Genomic DNA, 13,930 nt, shown 5'->3' with positions numbered 1-13,930 from the left:
TTACTTGGATTTTTTTAAGGTTATAAATATTAGATTTATATAGAGAAATCTTTGAAGTCGATGTTCAGTTTTGTTGTTTTGAGGCAGGTTCTCTCTGTGTAGCCCTGGCTGTCCTCGAACTCACTCTGTAGACCAGGCTGGCCTTGAACTCAGAGATCTGCCTGCCTCGGCTACCTTGAGTGCTGAGATTAAAGGTGTGTGCCACCACTGCCCTGCTGTGTTCAGTTTTAAATTTGCACACAGGAATGGGCAAAGTAAAGTGAACTCATCAAAATTGTCATATTGACTTCTTAAAGGCTTACAAACTAATGAAAATCCTGCCTGAAAGTCATGACATTCTGATCTTAATCGATCTGTTGCTGCTTCACCCTTCTGCTGCCTCTTTCTCCTGTCTTATAACATTGTTGGTACTCTCTTTTCCCTGAGAGGTTGAGTCTCATTACTAGGCTTTCTGCTTTTTATGTGCCCTTACCTCCTTTTCCACTTCTGGTGTCTGCAATGAAGGGTGTTTTAGTCCCTGCACCATTTCTATGTAGTAGGCAAGTGCCCTGCCATTGAGCGACACTTGAGTAGTCCTAGGGCACGTACTTGCAGGCATGTGCAAGTGTGGGCAGATGAGTGTGTGGAAGCTGGAGGTCGCCTTCAGGTGCTTCCCGCTACCATTTCCATCTTATGTTTGGAGACAGTGTCTCTGCATATCTGGGGCATGCCATTTTTTAAAAAAATTATTAAATATTTTTTACATATGCATTTATATTATTACACATACATACAATAAACTACCTACAGCAAGAAGAACCATGAAACAATCAGGAGTTATATAAATGTTACATTCATACTGTTTTGGCTATTTGCGTTTGGCAGCCATAAAGAAAACATCTTTCCTATCTTGTTGAGTCTAAAATTCTGAATGTAAATCAACATCTATCATATCTCATTATTATCAATTTAAAACATCTATCTAGACCTAAAAACATCTTAACCCCTAAACAACTAAGCTTAATTGCAAAACTAAACTATCTGGTCTTCAACCCCATTAAAGACTTGAGAAGGAATAAAATTGATTACCTGAGTATATAGGGAGTGCAGGTTAGTAGCTTCCCAAATGAGAAGATGACAGAGACAGTTTGCTAACAGTCACCCAAAATTCTCTTTAACATTGGAGCATCGTCTTCAGATCTGACAGACATACTTGTGAGGCAGGAACTATTGAGTTCTTACTTACTTTATCTTGGCAGAGTTTGGCCGTCAGTTCTGCCTGCATCCAAGCTTGCCCATTTTTAGGCAGAATTCTGTCTATGGTAGAAACGAGGACATTTTGCTCAGTGGCTTGTCTGCCACATTTGAAGCCATTTCCATAAGGAGGTATTTTGATTGGAGCGTGTCGTTTTGACCAGACTGGCCAGGCCAGTGACCTCCAGGCCCCTGTGCCTCTGCTCCCCCGGCACTAATGTTACCGGCTTGTGCCATCGCATCTAACTTTCAGATGGATCTGAACTCAGGTCCTCTTGCTTGCCCAGCGTGCTCTCTATCCACTGACCCATCCTCCTCGTCTTCATCAAGGGCTTACTTTAACAGAAGTGCAGTACTGCACATACTTGTCTCACAGACCAGAATCCCCCACTCCCACCCCTGTCATTAATCATAAGTCATCAAGATAGAGGTTTGTGAGTTCATCAGAAGACATCTTTTCTGAGGATGGTGGTGTGACATGAGAAATAGGAGGAAAGGAAATCATTTCTCAGTGGAAGGGTGACATGGAGGCTTAGTTGCGAGTTTCCTCATTGCCAGAAAAGGTCTCCATAATGCCTGCAGTATGATTATGTCTCTGGTGAGTGCATGCGTGTGTGTAAAAGGAGACTTACCTTGTCTCAAGAAAGTGGAAACTCACCTGTTTCTCTTAACTGTTTCCCTCAGGATGATGCCCGGCAGTTATTTGTTTTAGCTGGCAGTGCCGAAGAAGGAGTCATGACCTCAGAACTAGCAGGCGTGATTAAACGGTTATGGCGAGATGGTGGGGTGCAAGCATGCTTCAGCAGGTCCAGGGAGTATCAGCTCAATGATTCTGCTTCATAGTAAGTGACTTCTTTTCCTTTGAAATTATAATAGAAAATAAATTGGTGACTGTAGAAACAGTTCAGTGCCCATCCTTAAGGAAATGTTTAAGTACTAGCAATGTCCAGAAGGCTGTAGGATCCTTTATTACAGTTGTCTCACTTTAAGGCTATCTCCGTGCTGTTTTATAGCAACAGGTGATGGTGGGACATCTAGTACAGGTAGGTAAGCAAGTGATGGTGGGACAGCTAGTACAGGTAGGTAAGCAAGTGATGGTGGGACAGCTAGTAGAGGTAGGTAAGCAAGTGATGATGGGACAGCTAGTACAGGTAGGTAAGCAAGTGATGGTGGGACAGCTAGTAGAGGTAGGTAAGCAAGTGATGATGGGACATCTAGTACAGGTAGGTAAGCAAGTGATGGTGGGACAGCTAGTAGAGGTAGGTAAGCAAGTGATGATGGGACAGCTAGTACAGGTAGGTAAGCAAGTGATGGTGGGACAGCTAGTACAGGTAGGTAAGCAAGTGGTGGTGGGACAGCTAGTACAGGTAGGTAAGCAAGTGATGGTGGGACAGCTAGTAGAGGTAGGTGTCCTCTGTGTAGGACGAGGCACTGATAGCCAGCTAGAGGAGGAAGTTAAATTTGTCTGTCTCCTGTCCTATCCTACACACACACACACACAAAGAGAGAAAGAGAAATACACACACATACACACACACAAACACCCTAACGCATGCGCCACCCCTGGTTTGTTATTGCTGTAATCGAGACAGAATCTCACTATGCAGTGCTGACTGGTTTTGAACACAGATATTCACCTGCCTGTGTCCACCGTGTTAGGGTTAAAGAGGCGGAACAGCACATCTGGCGTGACAGTCCTTTTTATCCTCTCTGTATTGGCTGTGCTATGAATTTTGTGGTAGTAATAATTACCACTTAATCTTGTGAATGTGTGTGTTGTACTAGGGATTGAGCCAGTCCCGTGCATGTTGGGCAAATGCTTTACCACTGAGTTACATCCCCAGCCCTCTTTCTAGTTTTTATGTTGAGACACAGTCTCACTCATGTTGGCATTGAACTCACAATAAAGCTTTGGCAGGCAAGAACTTGTGATCCCTCTGCTTCAGACTTCTGAATGCTGGAGCCACAAGCCTGTGCCACAAAAGGCAGCACCACATGCATCTCATGGCAGACCACGGTGGGTGGGCTTCTGTGGGATGAGGATGTTGTCATAGCGTGGAGCGAATTCTTTCCTTGTCAAGAAGTTCTCTTGAGTGTTAAGTTTTAGGAAATTGATAACTCGTACTTTTATTCACTATTACACGTGATCATGTTTTGATTCCCTAACACTTAATTTTTAGGGCCTACATTCATGGTGTATTTTTAAGTATATTTTTTGGGGGACCTGTTGAGTACTTGTTATCTGTATCCCTCTCTGAACTAGATAAAGGACTTTTGATCGCTACAAGAAATTAAGTGGTATTTATAAAGCTTATTTACTCTTTCAGAGGAAATGATTTGGCAAACAGTAAAAAGATTTTTGCCTTTTTAAAAAGAAGATTGTCTTTATGTGCACATACTGAGTTTAGGCAGTTCAGTGGTCATCTAAGGTAGATTTTTAATTGTTTCTCTGGCCTATAGTGAGTAAACTCTGGCCTCCAAACTACATGTTGTTTATAGAGCTGTCTCCCTCTGTGACTGTTCATCCCAGTTCAACTATGTTGTTAACAGAGTTGTCTGGTTTGTAGAAAATATCACTGGCATCCTCGGAGCACTACCACCTGCTCGACAGGGTTTGTCAATGACGATGTAGCTTTTTGTCTCTATTCCCTTCCCCCTGCCCCCCTCCCCCTACCCCCTTTTGAGACATGGTCTTGTCACATAGCCCAGGCTGGCCTGGAACTTCAGCTCTATCTTCCTTATTGGTCTCAGACTTGTGGCCTCTGTACATCCTCAAGTGCCGGGTTTATAGGCGTGTGCTAGCGTGTCCACCAATGTAGTTCTTCTAATTTTCATACTTCAGATAGTTAAGTTACGAATGCAGCTGATATACATTTAAATATCTGAGAATTTTTGTTTTAGCCTTTTCTTGTTTTATTTTCATAGGGTCTTGCTATGTAGCCCAGGTTTTCCTGGAACTCTTGAGTCCAGGGTGTAGATCTATGCCACAGTCCCAATTTGGTTTGTTTTTTCTACTGTATAGTGTATAGTTCATTTCATATTAGATTTCGGGGATTGTTCTTAAGCAAGAATAAAATTGCTGTGTTTTATAATTTTGTCTTTATAGTGTATTTAAAACCATTCTTGTTACTATGAATAGAACCTATTAATTTCCCTTTTTTTTTCTCATTCTGTGATACTGAAGATTTACTGTTTTTCTGCCCCCTCAGTGAGTTTCAGGGTCTCCTCTCTTGCTGTTTGTTAGCACTTAGGAATGAACCTCGGGCCTTACACATGCCAGTATTCAGCTAGTCCCAGAATCTACTTTTACTAAGTGCCTAGTTTAGTCTGTTGGCCTGTAGTGTTGATGGTTGGCTTTACCAAGTAAAACCTGTGTGTTTTGTTTAGTTATCTAAATGATTTGGATAGAATATCCCAGACCAACTACATTCCAACTCAACAAGACGTTCTTCGGACAAGAGTGAAGACTACAGGCATTGTGGAGACGCACTTCACCTTCAAGGAGCTATACTTCAAGTAAGTGTCAGGCCCTCTCCTGCCTGTGCCTGGCACCAACAGCCAACATTTATTTGTTTTTGTGTGAGAGACAAGGTCTCACAGTGTAGCCCTTGATGACTTCATTCTTGCTGTGTAGACCAGGTTGGCCTCAAGCTTGCATCCTCCACCTCTGCCTGCTGAGCGCTGGGGTTGCAGTCAGACACCACACGCCTGGCTTACTCGCTCCCCTGGTCTGTCTGCCTAAGATAAGGTTTTTGTAAGCAGTCAGTGTTCCTTGGTTTAGAAACTTAATACTTATTGGCCATTAGCTTAATGTTTCATCTGATTGCAGCCCACATATTTATTTTTTTCTCCAGATAGCATCAGTTTTTATATCCATTTAGAGACTGTTGAATGTAAAATTAAATAATTTACCTACCATTAGAATTAATCAAGTTTGTGTTAGTTTATATTTATTTTCAGCACTTTTTTGTTAGTTGCCAAATATGTATAGACTGTTATTAGAAGGATCAGAACAAGCCGGCTACAGTGGTGCACACCTTTAACCCCAGCACTCGAGAGGCAGAGGTAGGCAGATCTTTGTGAGTCTGAGGACAATCTAGTCTACAAAGTGAGTTCCAAGTGTCTCAAAAAAGAAGGATCACAACTATACTAAATCAGTAGAAAATGACTTATATTGATGGCTTTGTTCTGACATTGTGATACTAAAATAGGATGTTTTCTTTTTTCTTTTTTTCTTTTTTTGTTTGTTTGTTTGTTTGCCTTGTTGTTGAGGAATATTTTCTTAGCAGCAAAACTCCTCTCTTACTGGTTCCCCTTTCCTGTTAAGTTTAATGGGGCGGAGCTAAACTTGCTTGGCTTTTGGATTGATACATGCATAATAGTGTCATGCGTAATTAAGCTTGAAGTGCATTGCAAAGCAGGCTTGGGGTAGAGGTGCTTTATGGTGTGATTACATAGATAGTGACTGGTTTAGAGGATATTCTAGGGTTTTAAAAGGATTTTCTCATAGCACCAGTAATTCTGAGAAAAGCCTCTGCTTCTGCTTTTTTTTAATGGTCTTTAAAAAATACTAAAACTGTTTTGGTTTCTTTTTTCTGTGTTTGTGACAGAACATTTTCTCCTTCAATGTATGATCTGTTTTTAAGAAGTTACTTGGTTATGATTATGTGTGATTTGAGAAAGTCAGCATTATTGCATATGAAGGGAACTACCACCTCAGATCCTTGGTGAGGGCTAGGATTTGTGAGGTTCACACAGGACTTAAATACTACTACCAGTTGAAGTATTGGAGTCTTAGCACACTAAGCTGGACTTGAAACCTGGTGGATCGTTTTTAGGGTAAACTGGCTGCTTACCTTAAGTACTGATGGAGTTAACAAAATCAACAGAAACTGTGTGAATTACCCTGTGAAGCCCCGGGAAGGAGAAGTCTCTTTGTGTACTCTGAAATTAGTAATTCAGTTTTAATTAAATACCCAAAACCAGGATTTAGTGTGGGAGACGTTCTTGTTGATGTCATAGGTTGATCTTTAGCTAGGTAACTCTGTCTTTCTATGCTCGGACCAGTAGCCAAGTCAGACTAAGGCGCCATGTGCACTTTATTATTGGCATGTAGATATCTTGTTATGAAGTACTATCACTCTTCCTTTTCCTCTTCTCTCTAGGCAAAGCCACTATCCATTTATTCAAACATTTATTGAGCATCTACCATATGCAAGGCATTGTGTAATTGCTAACTTGCCTCTCAGTTATGAGGTAATGTCTATAAAATTTGATCTGTCAGTGAATAATACTGTGTTACTATGTACTAAAAGTCAGCCTTGGGACTTTAGCATTCTGTTAGCTTTATGGACTTTATAGAAAATGGGGTGTAAAGCTGGGCGTGGTGGTGCACGCCTTTAATCCTAGTACTTGGGAGGCAGAGGCCAGCCTGGTCTACAAAGCAAATCTAGGACAGCCAAGGCTACACAGAGAAACTCTGTCTTGAAAATAAAAATAATAAAGAAAAAAGAAACCGGGGTGTGAACTGGAACTATTGTTGTACTAATGTCCCTTTCTTTGAAAGATTTGTAAGGTTGAACGTTAGTCTTCCCTAACCCTGCAGGCTGACCCTGTATTAAGGCCAGTTTGTGATTACATCATTGGGCTGTCATGCAGAACCAAAAGTTGCGAAGAACTGCAGGAAAGGAAGAGTTGGGTCAGGGAGAGATAAGATGAATGTTTATGTCAAACGTAGTTAGGGAACTCACATATACTTTACTTCTCTTACTCTGTACAGACAAAAACAAAATTTCTGGAAGTTTAGGTTAAAGTTACTGGAGAGTTCAACCAGTGTAGCAGATGTCAGCCTTTAAAAACGTTAGCATTGCTATCAGACACAGATCTTGAGTGTGTGAGCGTTTGAACTCCGACTCCATCAGACTGAGGTACTGACTAAGACAGTAGGACAGCTGTTGCTGTCACTGTAAGAAGTGTGGACACTGTGGCTATAAACTCAGCACTTACAGGACTAAACAGACCAGACCAGAGCACAGTGTGTGAGCACTTGAGGCTCAAGCAAACGTTGGTGTTGGGCAATACTGGTTCTTACTGACTTCAGAGGCAATCTTGCTGTGTAGTGCAGGCTGGCCTTGAGCTTGCTATTCTTCTGTCTCAGCCTCCTAAATAAATACCAAAATTATAGTCATTGCACAAGAGTTTAAAAAATTATTAGTCAAATTCTTAGAATCTTAATACAAAATTTAATTTTTTTCATAATTTTCCTTATATTTTTTATTAACATAAGGCAGATAAACTTGGAATTCAGAATACAGTTTGGTTATTCAGAAACAAGCCAGTTTGAGAGTTAGAGTGAGGCTGTGGAAAGTGTATAGAGACTGGGCTTAGAGAGCCAGATGGTCTAGGGTAGTGCCTGGCACCATGGTAAACAAACAAATACCAGCTGCCACGGCTGCAGTTATCTTAAGCTGCACTGTTCGGCTCTTCACTTATCCTTCCTTCCTTTAATCCATTTTTAGTTCTTAACTCTGCTTACTTTTGGCACGGCCAGTATCTGTTCTGAAAGGGAGGAGGCTCAGCGGCGGGCTCTACTTTTAGCTACTGACAATTACTTAGACACATTTGATTTGCTTCTTGTCTTTTCTGTCACAGATAGGGTTTGAATGTGTGATAATGGGGTGCTTCTTACCCGTGACAGTCTAGAGAGAAACAGAAATGTGACATTGCTGAATCTGTGCTTTTCTTTCTTTACTCAGAATGTTTGATGTAGGTGGCCAAAGATCAGAGCGAAAAAAATGGATTCACTGTTTTGAGGGAGTGACAGCAATTATCTTTTGTGTGGCCCTCAGTGATTACGACCTTGTTCTGGCCGAGGATGAGGAAATGGTATGTTGAAGCTTGGGGTAAAAAGTCCATCTGACACAGCTCGGAAATGAACATAACTTCTAGGAAGATGGGTTGCTATCACGGAACTGAAACATAATATCCTTTACTTTCTTGTCAGTGAGGTTCCCTTCCCCACATCGATGGCTCCATTCCCTGTGTTCCATGTCAGCCACTCCTCCTCATCCCCTGGCCCCAAGAATTACACAGCAGGACTGGCCCAGCTTCAAGCTACAGTAGTGCCTGACTGAGTTCCATGACTTCACTTGGCTGCTTGAAACCCTCTTGGTGTAGAAATTAACCTGCTTTTCACTTTTGCTGCTGACCTGTCATAACCCTGTTTGTTTTTCAGAACCGAATGCATGAAAGCATGAAGCTGTTTGACAGCATTTGTAACAACAAATGGTTTACAGATACTTCAATCATTCTCTTCCTTAATAAGAAAGACCTTTTTGAGGAAAAAATAAAGAGGAGTCCACTAACAATCTGCTATCCAGAGTACACAGGTAAAGGGCAGGGTTCTGTGGGAGGGGTGTGTCCTAGGTCAGCACTTCAGAGCTGGCCATCAACTAACTGCCTGACGACGCATGCCTTCGCTAGCAGTGTGCCCAGAATTAAGCATCTGAATAAGATCCCTTAAGTTTGGGGTGTAATGTCAGAGATCAATGGCCTAATTTTTGTTGTTGTTGTTTGTTTTTTGACACAGGGTTTCTCTGTGTAGCTTTGGCTATCCTGGACTCACATTGTAGACCAAGTTAGCCTCAAACTCACAGAGATCTGCCTACCTCCCTGAATGCTAGGATTACAGGCGTGTGCCACCATGCCCAGCTAATATCCTAATTTTTTGAAGCAAATGAAATATAAAAATTAAAGTTAGGCATGTGTCCAAAAAGATATAAAAACAAATTCCTTAAGAAACTAACATTTCCAGAAAGAAACTCACATATGTCTTACAATGTAAAATAGTCTTACCAGAAGTAGAGATAATAATAGTTCAGCCCTGGTGTGGCCAGTGCACTCGTTCTCCAGGGACAGTGGCATTGTGTGGTTTGTGAAGGATGACATGGAAGTCATTAGGCAGAACAAAGGAAAAATGGAGGCTAAAAAATGGCCTGACTTACTCTGAAATGTGGAAATGGCGCATGTCGGAGGGGAGTTTAGAGCGGCAGCAAGGAAGGGGCCGGCCCTGTGCCTCTCGCTGTGGCAGTGAGGAGCTGCTGAGGAGTGTTGTGGGTACCAGCTGTAAGAACGGCACTTCAGCGGTGGTGTACTGACGACAGTAAGGTGGCTTGTCAGAGCTGCTTAGGATGAGAGCCGGGAGGTGCAGCCGAGAAGCCAAGGTCAAGGAGACGGTGGGTCTAAGGATGAGATTCAGACTATGAAGTCAACGCTAGGCTCCTCTAAAGGAAGCCACTCACCTCATCTCCTTCCTCAGCTCCATGTTTACTCTCTCTTCTTGTCCACTTAGCAATTTCTTTGCTACTGAGTTTTAGGATGAAAGCTGGTGTTGCCACCATTTCTGTGCCTCCTCCATGAAAACAACGAGGCTGCACTGGGATTACTTAGCTTCAGGTTTAAGTTTCTAGGAAAAAGATTCTGGCTATGGCTAAAGCAGGTGAAAGCTGTAGGCCAGATGGTGACTGAAATCAGGGATCACAATGACGGCAGGCCTGACTACCATGGAAGCTGTGAAAGGTCAGGGTTAGCTTTAGGTGAGACACTCTGTTCTTTTTATAGTAAAGTGAAAGGGAAGTCAAAAGTGTCTGCACTTCTCTCTCACCTGGCTGCTTTGCTATGATCTGAATTACTACTTAGGAGTGCTGGTTCAGAACTGTCTGTGGAATAACCATATGGAGCTGTCTCTCAGGTGGTGATCTGTATGCTGGGAATGGAGGGAGAGGCTGGAGTTAGACTCTTGAGAAAGCAGTAATTAACACTGGAGGTAGATGAGGTGTCCAGGGAGATGACTAGAAGATCAGGAGAGAAAAAGATAAGATGAGGTCAATACTAGCTATCACCAGGAGAGAAATAAAGGTGTATAAAGGATATAAAAGAAAATAATCAGTAATATTAAAAGTAAGGGGAGTGGGCCAGTGAGGTGACTCCGCAGGTAAAGGTGCTTGCTGCCAAGCTTGATGACCTGAGTTTAATCCCTTGGACTTCCATTACAGGAGAGGACCGACTCCTGAAAGATGCCCTCTGACCTCCACATGTACTCTATGGCATGCATGACCCACATACATATACACCCATAACTGCTTGTCAATAAAGAACTACAATTTTTTTTTAAGAAAGCAAGGGACACATTTACTAAGTGCAGAGTAGGGAGTAGTCAGCAGAGTCATGTGCAGATGAAAAACGACTTGTTGAGTTCACTGTTCTTTGGTTTTCGAGACAGGGCTTTCTCTCTGTAACAGAGCCCTGGCTGTCCTGGACCCAGTTTGTAGACCAGGCTGGCCTCAAACTCAGAGAGACGCCTGCCTCCGCCTCCGGAGTGCTGGGATTACAGGTGTGCCTAAGCTGACTGTTCTTGTAGAGTGGTGAGAGTAGAGCTAGGAACAGAGGTGACTTAGTGAAGAACCAGGCAAGCCTAGGCTACCTGTGAGCAGTGCGGGTTAAAGGGGAAGGAGAGATAGAAAATGTTCATAGGCTAAGTGGTAAAATCCTATAACAAAGAGAAAAGCAGAGCCAATTGATGGAACAATATTTACAAGCAGGTGGGAAAAGAGAGAATTAAGATTCAGGTTAGGGCCGGGCGTGGTGTCGCACACCTGTAATCCCAGCGCTAGGGAGGGTAGAATTCGAGGCCAGCCTGGTCTACAAAGGAAGTCTAGGAGAGCCAGGGCTAAACAGAGAAACCCTGTCTCAAAACAAACAAACAAACAAACAAACAAAAAACCCAAAGGTTCAAGTTAGCATAAAGGAATAAGCCTATTGTGGCATATGTGTAGAGTATTAACTTAGTCATTAAGAAAACTAAATACTAGTAGGTGCTGCATCTTGGATAAACCTAAAACAAAACACAACAACAACAAAACCCCACACTGTATTAAGTAAAGGAATCCAAACACAAAAGTCACTTATCATGTGAGTCTTTTTATGTAATGGATCTAAATAGCCAAATTCTTAGAAAAAAGAATATTTTGGGAGTGTAGGGTGTGTTACTTAATGGTAACAATATTTTTCTTGAATGATAATTTGAAACTAGGGTTGTGGTGGCTGTGCGTGCGTGTGTGTGTGTGTTAGAGTAACATACTGAAAGTGGTTAACTATGCATTGGGTGACATGTCCTTATCACTAAGTGTCGCTGGAAGTATTGCTCAGTGATAAAGAGCACAGGCAGCTTGCCTAGAGGGCTCAGGCTTGCTTCCTGCACCCAAGTGGTGGGCTGCAACCACCTGTAACCCCGGGTTCGGGGATCCAGTGCCCTCCTCTGGCCTCCATGGGCACCTACACATTCAGTGCATGTACCAACACTTCAAAATTTAAACCAAAAACTTTACAATTTTTTAAATGTTCATATAGGGCTTTGATTTCCCCGTCCTGCCACCCCAAGGCTGAGGGTGCCAGCCTTGGCCTCAGCACTAGAGCCCTTGGCCTTAGCCGTGTGGAAGATGCCTATTAGACCAAAGAAGAGATGCTGGGGTTCTGACCTGCGGAGGGGACTTGAAGGCCTTTAGCTGGAGGAATGTTAGAAATGTCTGTTCAGAGTAAGGAACAGGACATGAGAATTAGATGTGTTTAAAGAAAGTGAACTAGTTGAGGATGGGGGAAGAAATCTGGGCTAGAAAGGTTGATGTTGAATGGCTCCCTACACAAAAGGAAAGCCCCTTCAGTGTCACGCCATTTTGTTGTGACTTCCAAAGCTGTTTCCCACTGCTTTTGCTCTGACTTTAGTATTCCCACAGTCCTGGTTACCAGGTGTCAGCCTGTGTTCTCACTGGATAAAATTTGCTTTCCCTTGTCTGCCCTTTGGAATTTAAAGGCTTTTCTTTAGATTTTAAGGGATGTGCTTAGCTGGTCAGTGCCCTTAATCCCAGCGTGAGTTCAGAGTTAGCCTTGTTTACAGAGTGAGTTCCAGGACAGTGAGGACCACACGGAGAAGCCCTGAATTGAAACATCAAAAGGAGGGGGGTTACGGGGTGGCGTGGGGAGGCTTTAGGCATCTACAAAGTGGTCTTCCTTTATTTTTGGTGTTTCCTTTATTTTGGAGTTTGGTTCTTTCTTTAACTAAAATCAAGCAGTTCTTTATGTGGTAGTCTTGCTTTCATGAGCTCCTTTCTTTTTCCCAGTCTTCTTTATGCACTTAGTTCATATTTCTTGTCATGTTTGGTGTTGGCTCAGTTTATTAACAATTAAACTTTATTATACAACCCAACTAACACACACAAGAAGGAAAAAAAAGGTTAAAGGGATAGAAGAATAAACCTCCTGGAATCCTTCGGCAGGACGGGTCCTTAGGTGTCTCTGTCCCACGAGCTGGTCCAGTCCCTTCCTCTCTCTCCGCGCCTTCTCCTTCTCTCCTTCTACCTCTTGTTCTTCTCTCCCCCACCTTCCCAGTCATATGCAAAGGGCGGTCCCTTCTCCCTTCGAGGGTCAATTAGGAAAACAATAGCCACGGTGGGGTTCCTAGGTAGGCTTCCTGAATTCCAAGCCCAGGAAGGCTCCAAACAGTCTCTCACAAGGTATTCATGGTGTGCCCCAAGGGTAAAGCCCGCCAAGACTGCTTCCACCTGCGACAAAGCTTAATCTTTCCCACAGTTTGGTCTCACTGAAAATAGCCTTTGGTTTATAGAAAGAGCTGTATGTTGTCTTTATAGTTTCCCTGACGTAGCAGGCAGTTTCTAAGGCTTCCCTAGGCCAAAAGATGGCGTAGAAGGTGGATGGCTATTACTTGTATATATTAGAAAGAAAGCTTATTGTTGCTCTCCATTGCCCCAACTCTAAAAAAGCAACATCTCTATTGAGACAAGAACTCACCCTCTAAAGTGTGGTACTAGCTGTGCCTGCTGATCATGCCTGCATCCCTGCACTTGGGAAGATGAGGTAGGAAGTCACGAGTTTGAAGCCAGCCAGGGTAGAGTGGGGCGGGTGTCCGTAGCTAGAGCACCCCTTGTTTCCCATCTGTTAGCCTGTGCCACTGCCTCTTGAGGATTGGAATGATTTTGGTATAAACGCTCTACCTTTTTGGAATGCTTATTTCAGGATCACTCCAAGGGGGAGACTGTGACATTTTAAACAGTTGGGTTCTCTAGAAACGTACCCAACCTACTTTTCTGGTTCTTTTCTATACGTTCTGGATTTCTTTTCCAGCTGAAAATCTAAATGACGAGGAAGTGAAACTTGTTATTTTCCTCATTCCTTGTGTGTGATGATTTTATTTTAGTTTCATTGTGAGTCTGTCTCATGAAGAATCTCATGACTATAGAGAATCCTAATGCTGATAGAAATCGAGGAAGGGTTCTGTTTGTGTTCAGTTGTGCTGTGTTGCTTTTCTTAAGTAACTGCTGGGTGCAGACAGCTGTTGGGACTCGAGCTGACAGTGTTGGTTATCTTTCCCAGGTTCCAATACGTACGAAGAGGCAGCTGCTTACATTCAGTGCCAGTTTGAAGATCTGAACCGAAGAAAAGATACCAAGGAGATCTACACTCATTTCACCTGTGCCACAGACACTAAAAATGTGCAGTTTGTTTTTGATGCTGTCACAGATGTCATCATTAAAAACAACTTAAAGGAATGTGGACTTTATTGAGAGGACGGCATCACTAAAAGGTAAACCTCTGCACAGTTTAGTTACGGTGCTGTGACGGGCTG

The 13,930-nt window shown here is 42.8% G+C and overlaps 1 protein-coding gene across 1 annotated transcript in view; it reads left to right on the top strand.

The window, feature by feature from the left end:
* The window catches only part of GNAI3 (G protein subunit alpha i3), a 40,882-nt gene that overhangs the window by 24,874 nt on the left and 2,078 nt on the right, over positions 1 to 13,930 (top strand). The window contains exons 4-8 of the mRNA XM_084757585.1: positions 1,918 to 2,075; positions 4,621 to 4,749; positions 7,989 to 8,118; positions 8,468 to 8,621; positions 13,678 to 13,888. Coding sequence (XP_084613711.1) covers positions 1,918 to 2,075; positions 4,621 to 4,749; positions 7,989 to 8,118; positions 8,468 to 8,621; positions 13,678 to 13,868 — 762 coding nt within the window. The 3' untranslated portion in view covers positions 13,869 to 13,888. The remainder of the gene's footprint in view (positions 1 to 1,917; positions 2,076 to 4,620; positions 4,750 to 7,988; positions 8,119 to 8,467; positions 8,622 to 13,677; positions 13,889 to 13,930) is intronic.

This window comes from Acomys minous (assembly GCF_964271855.1).
Source record: "Acomys minous genome assembly, chromosome: 14".
Taxonomy (NCBI): domain Eukaryota; kingdom Metazoa; phylum Chordata; class Mammalia; order Rodentia; family Muridae; genus Acomys; species Acomys minous.
The sequence above is the reverse complement of the archived record's forward strand: the minus strand, read 5'-3'. Positions and strand labels throughout refer to the sequence as shown.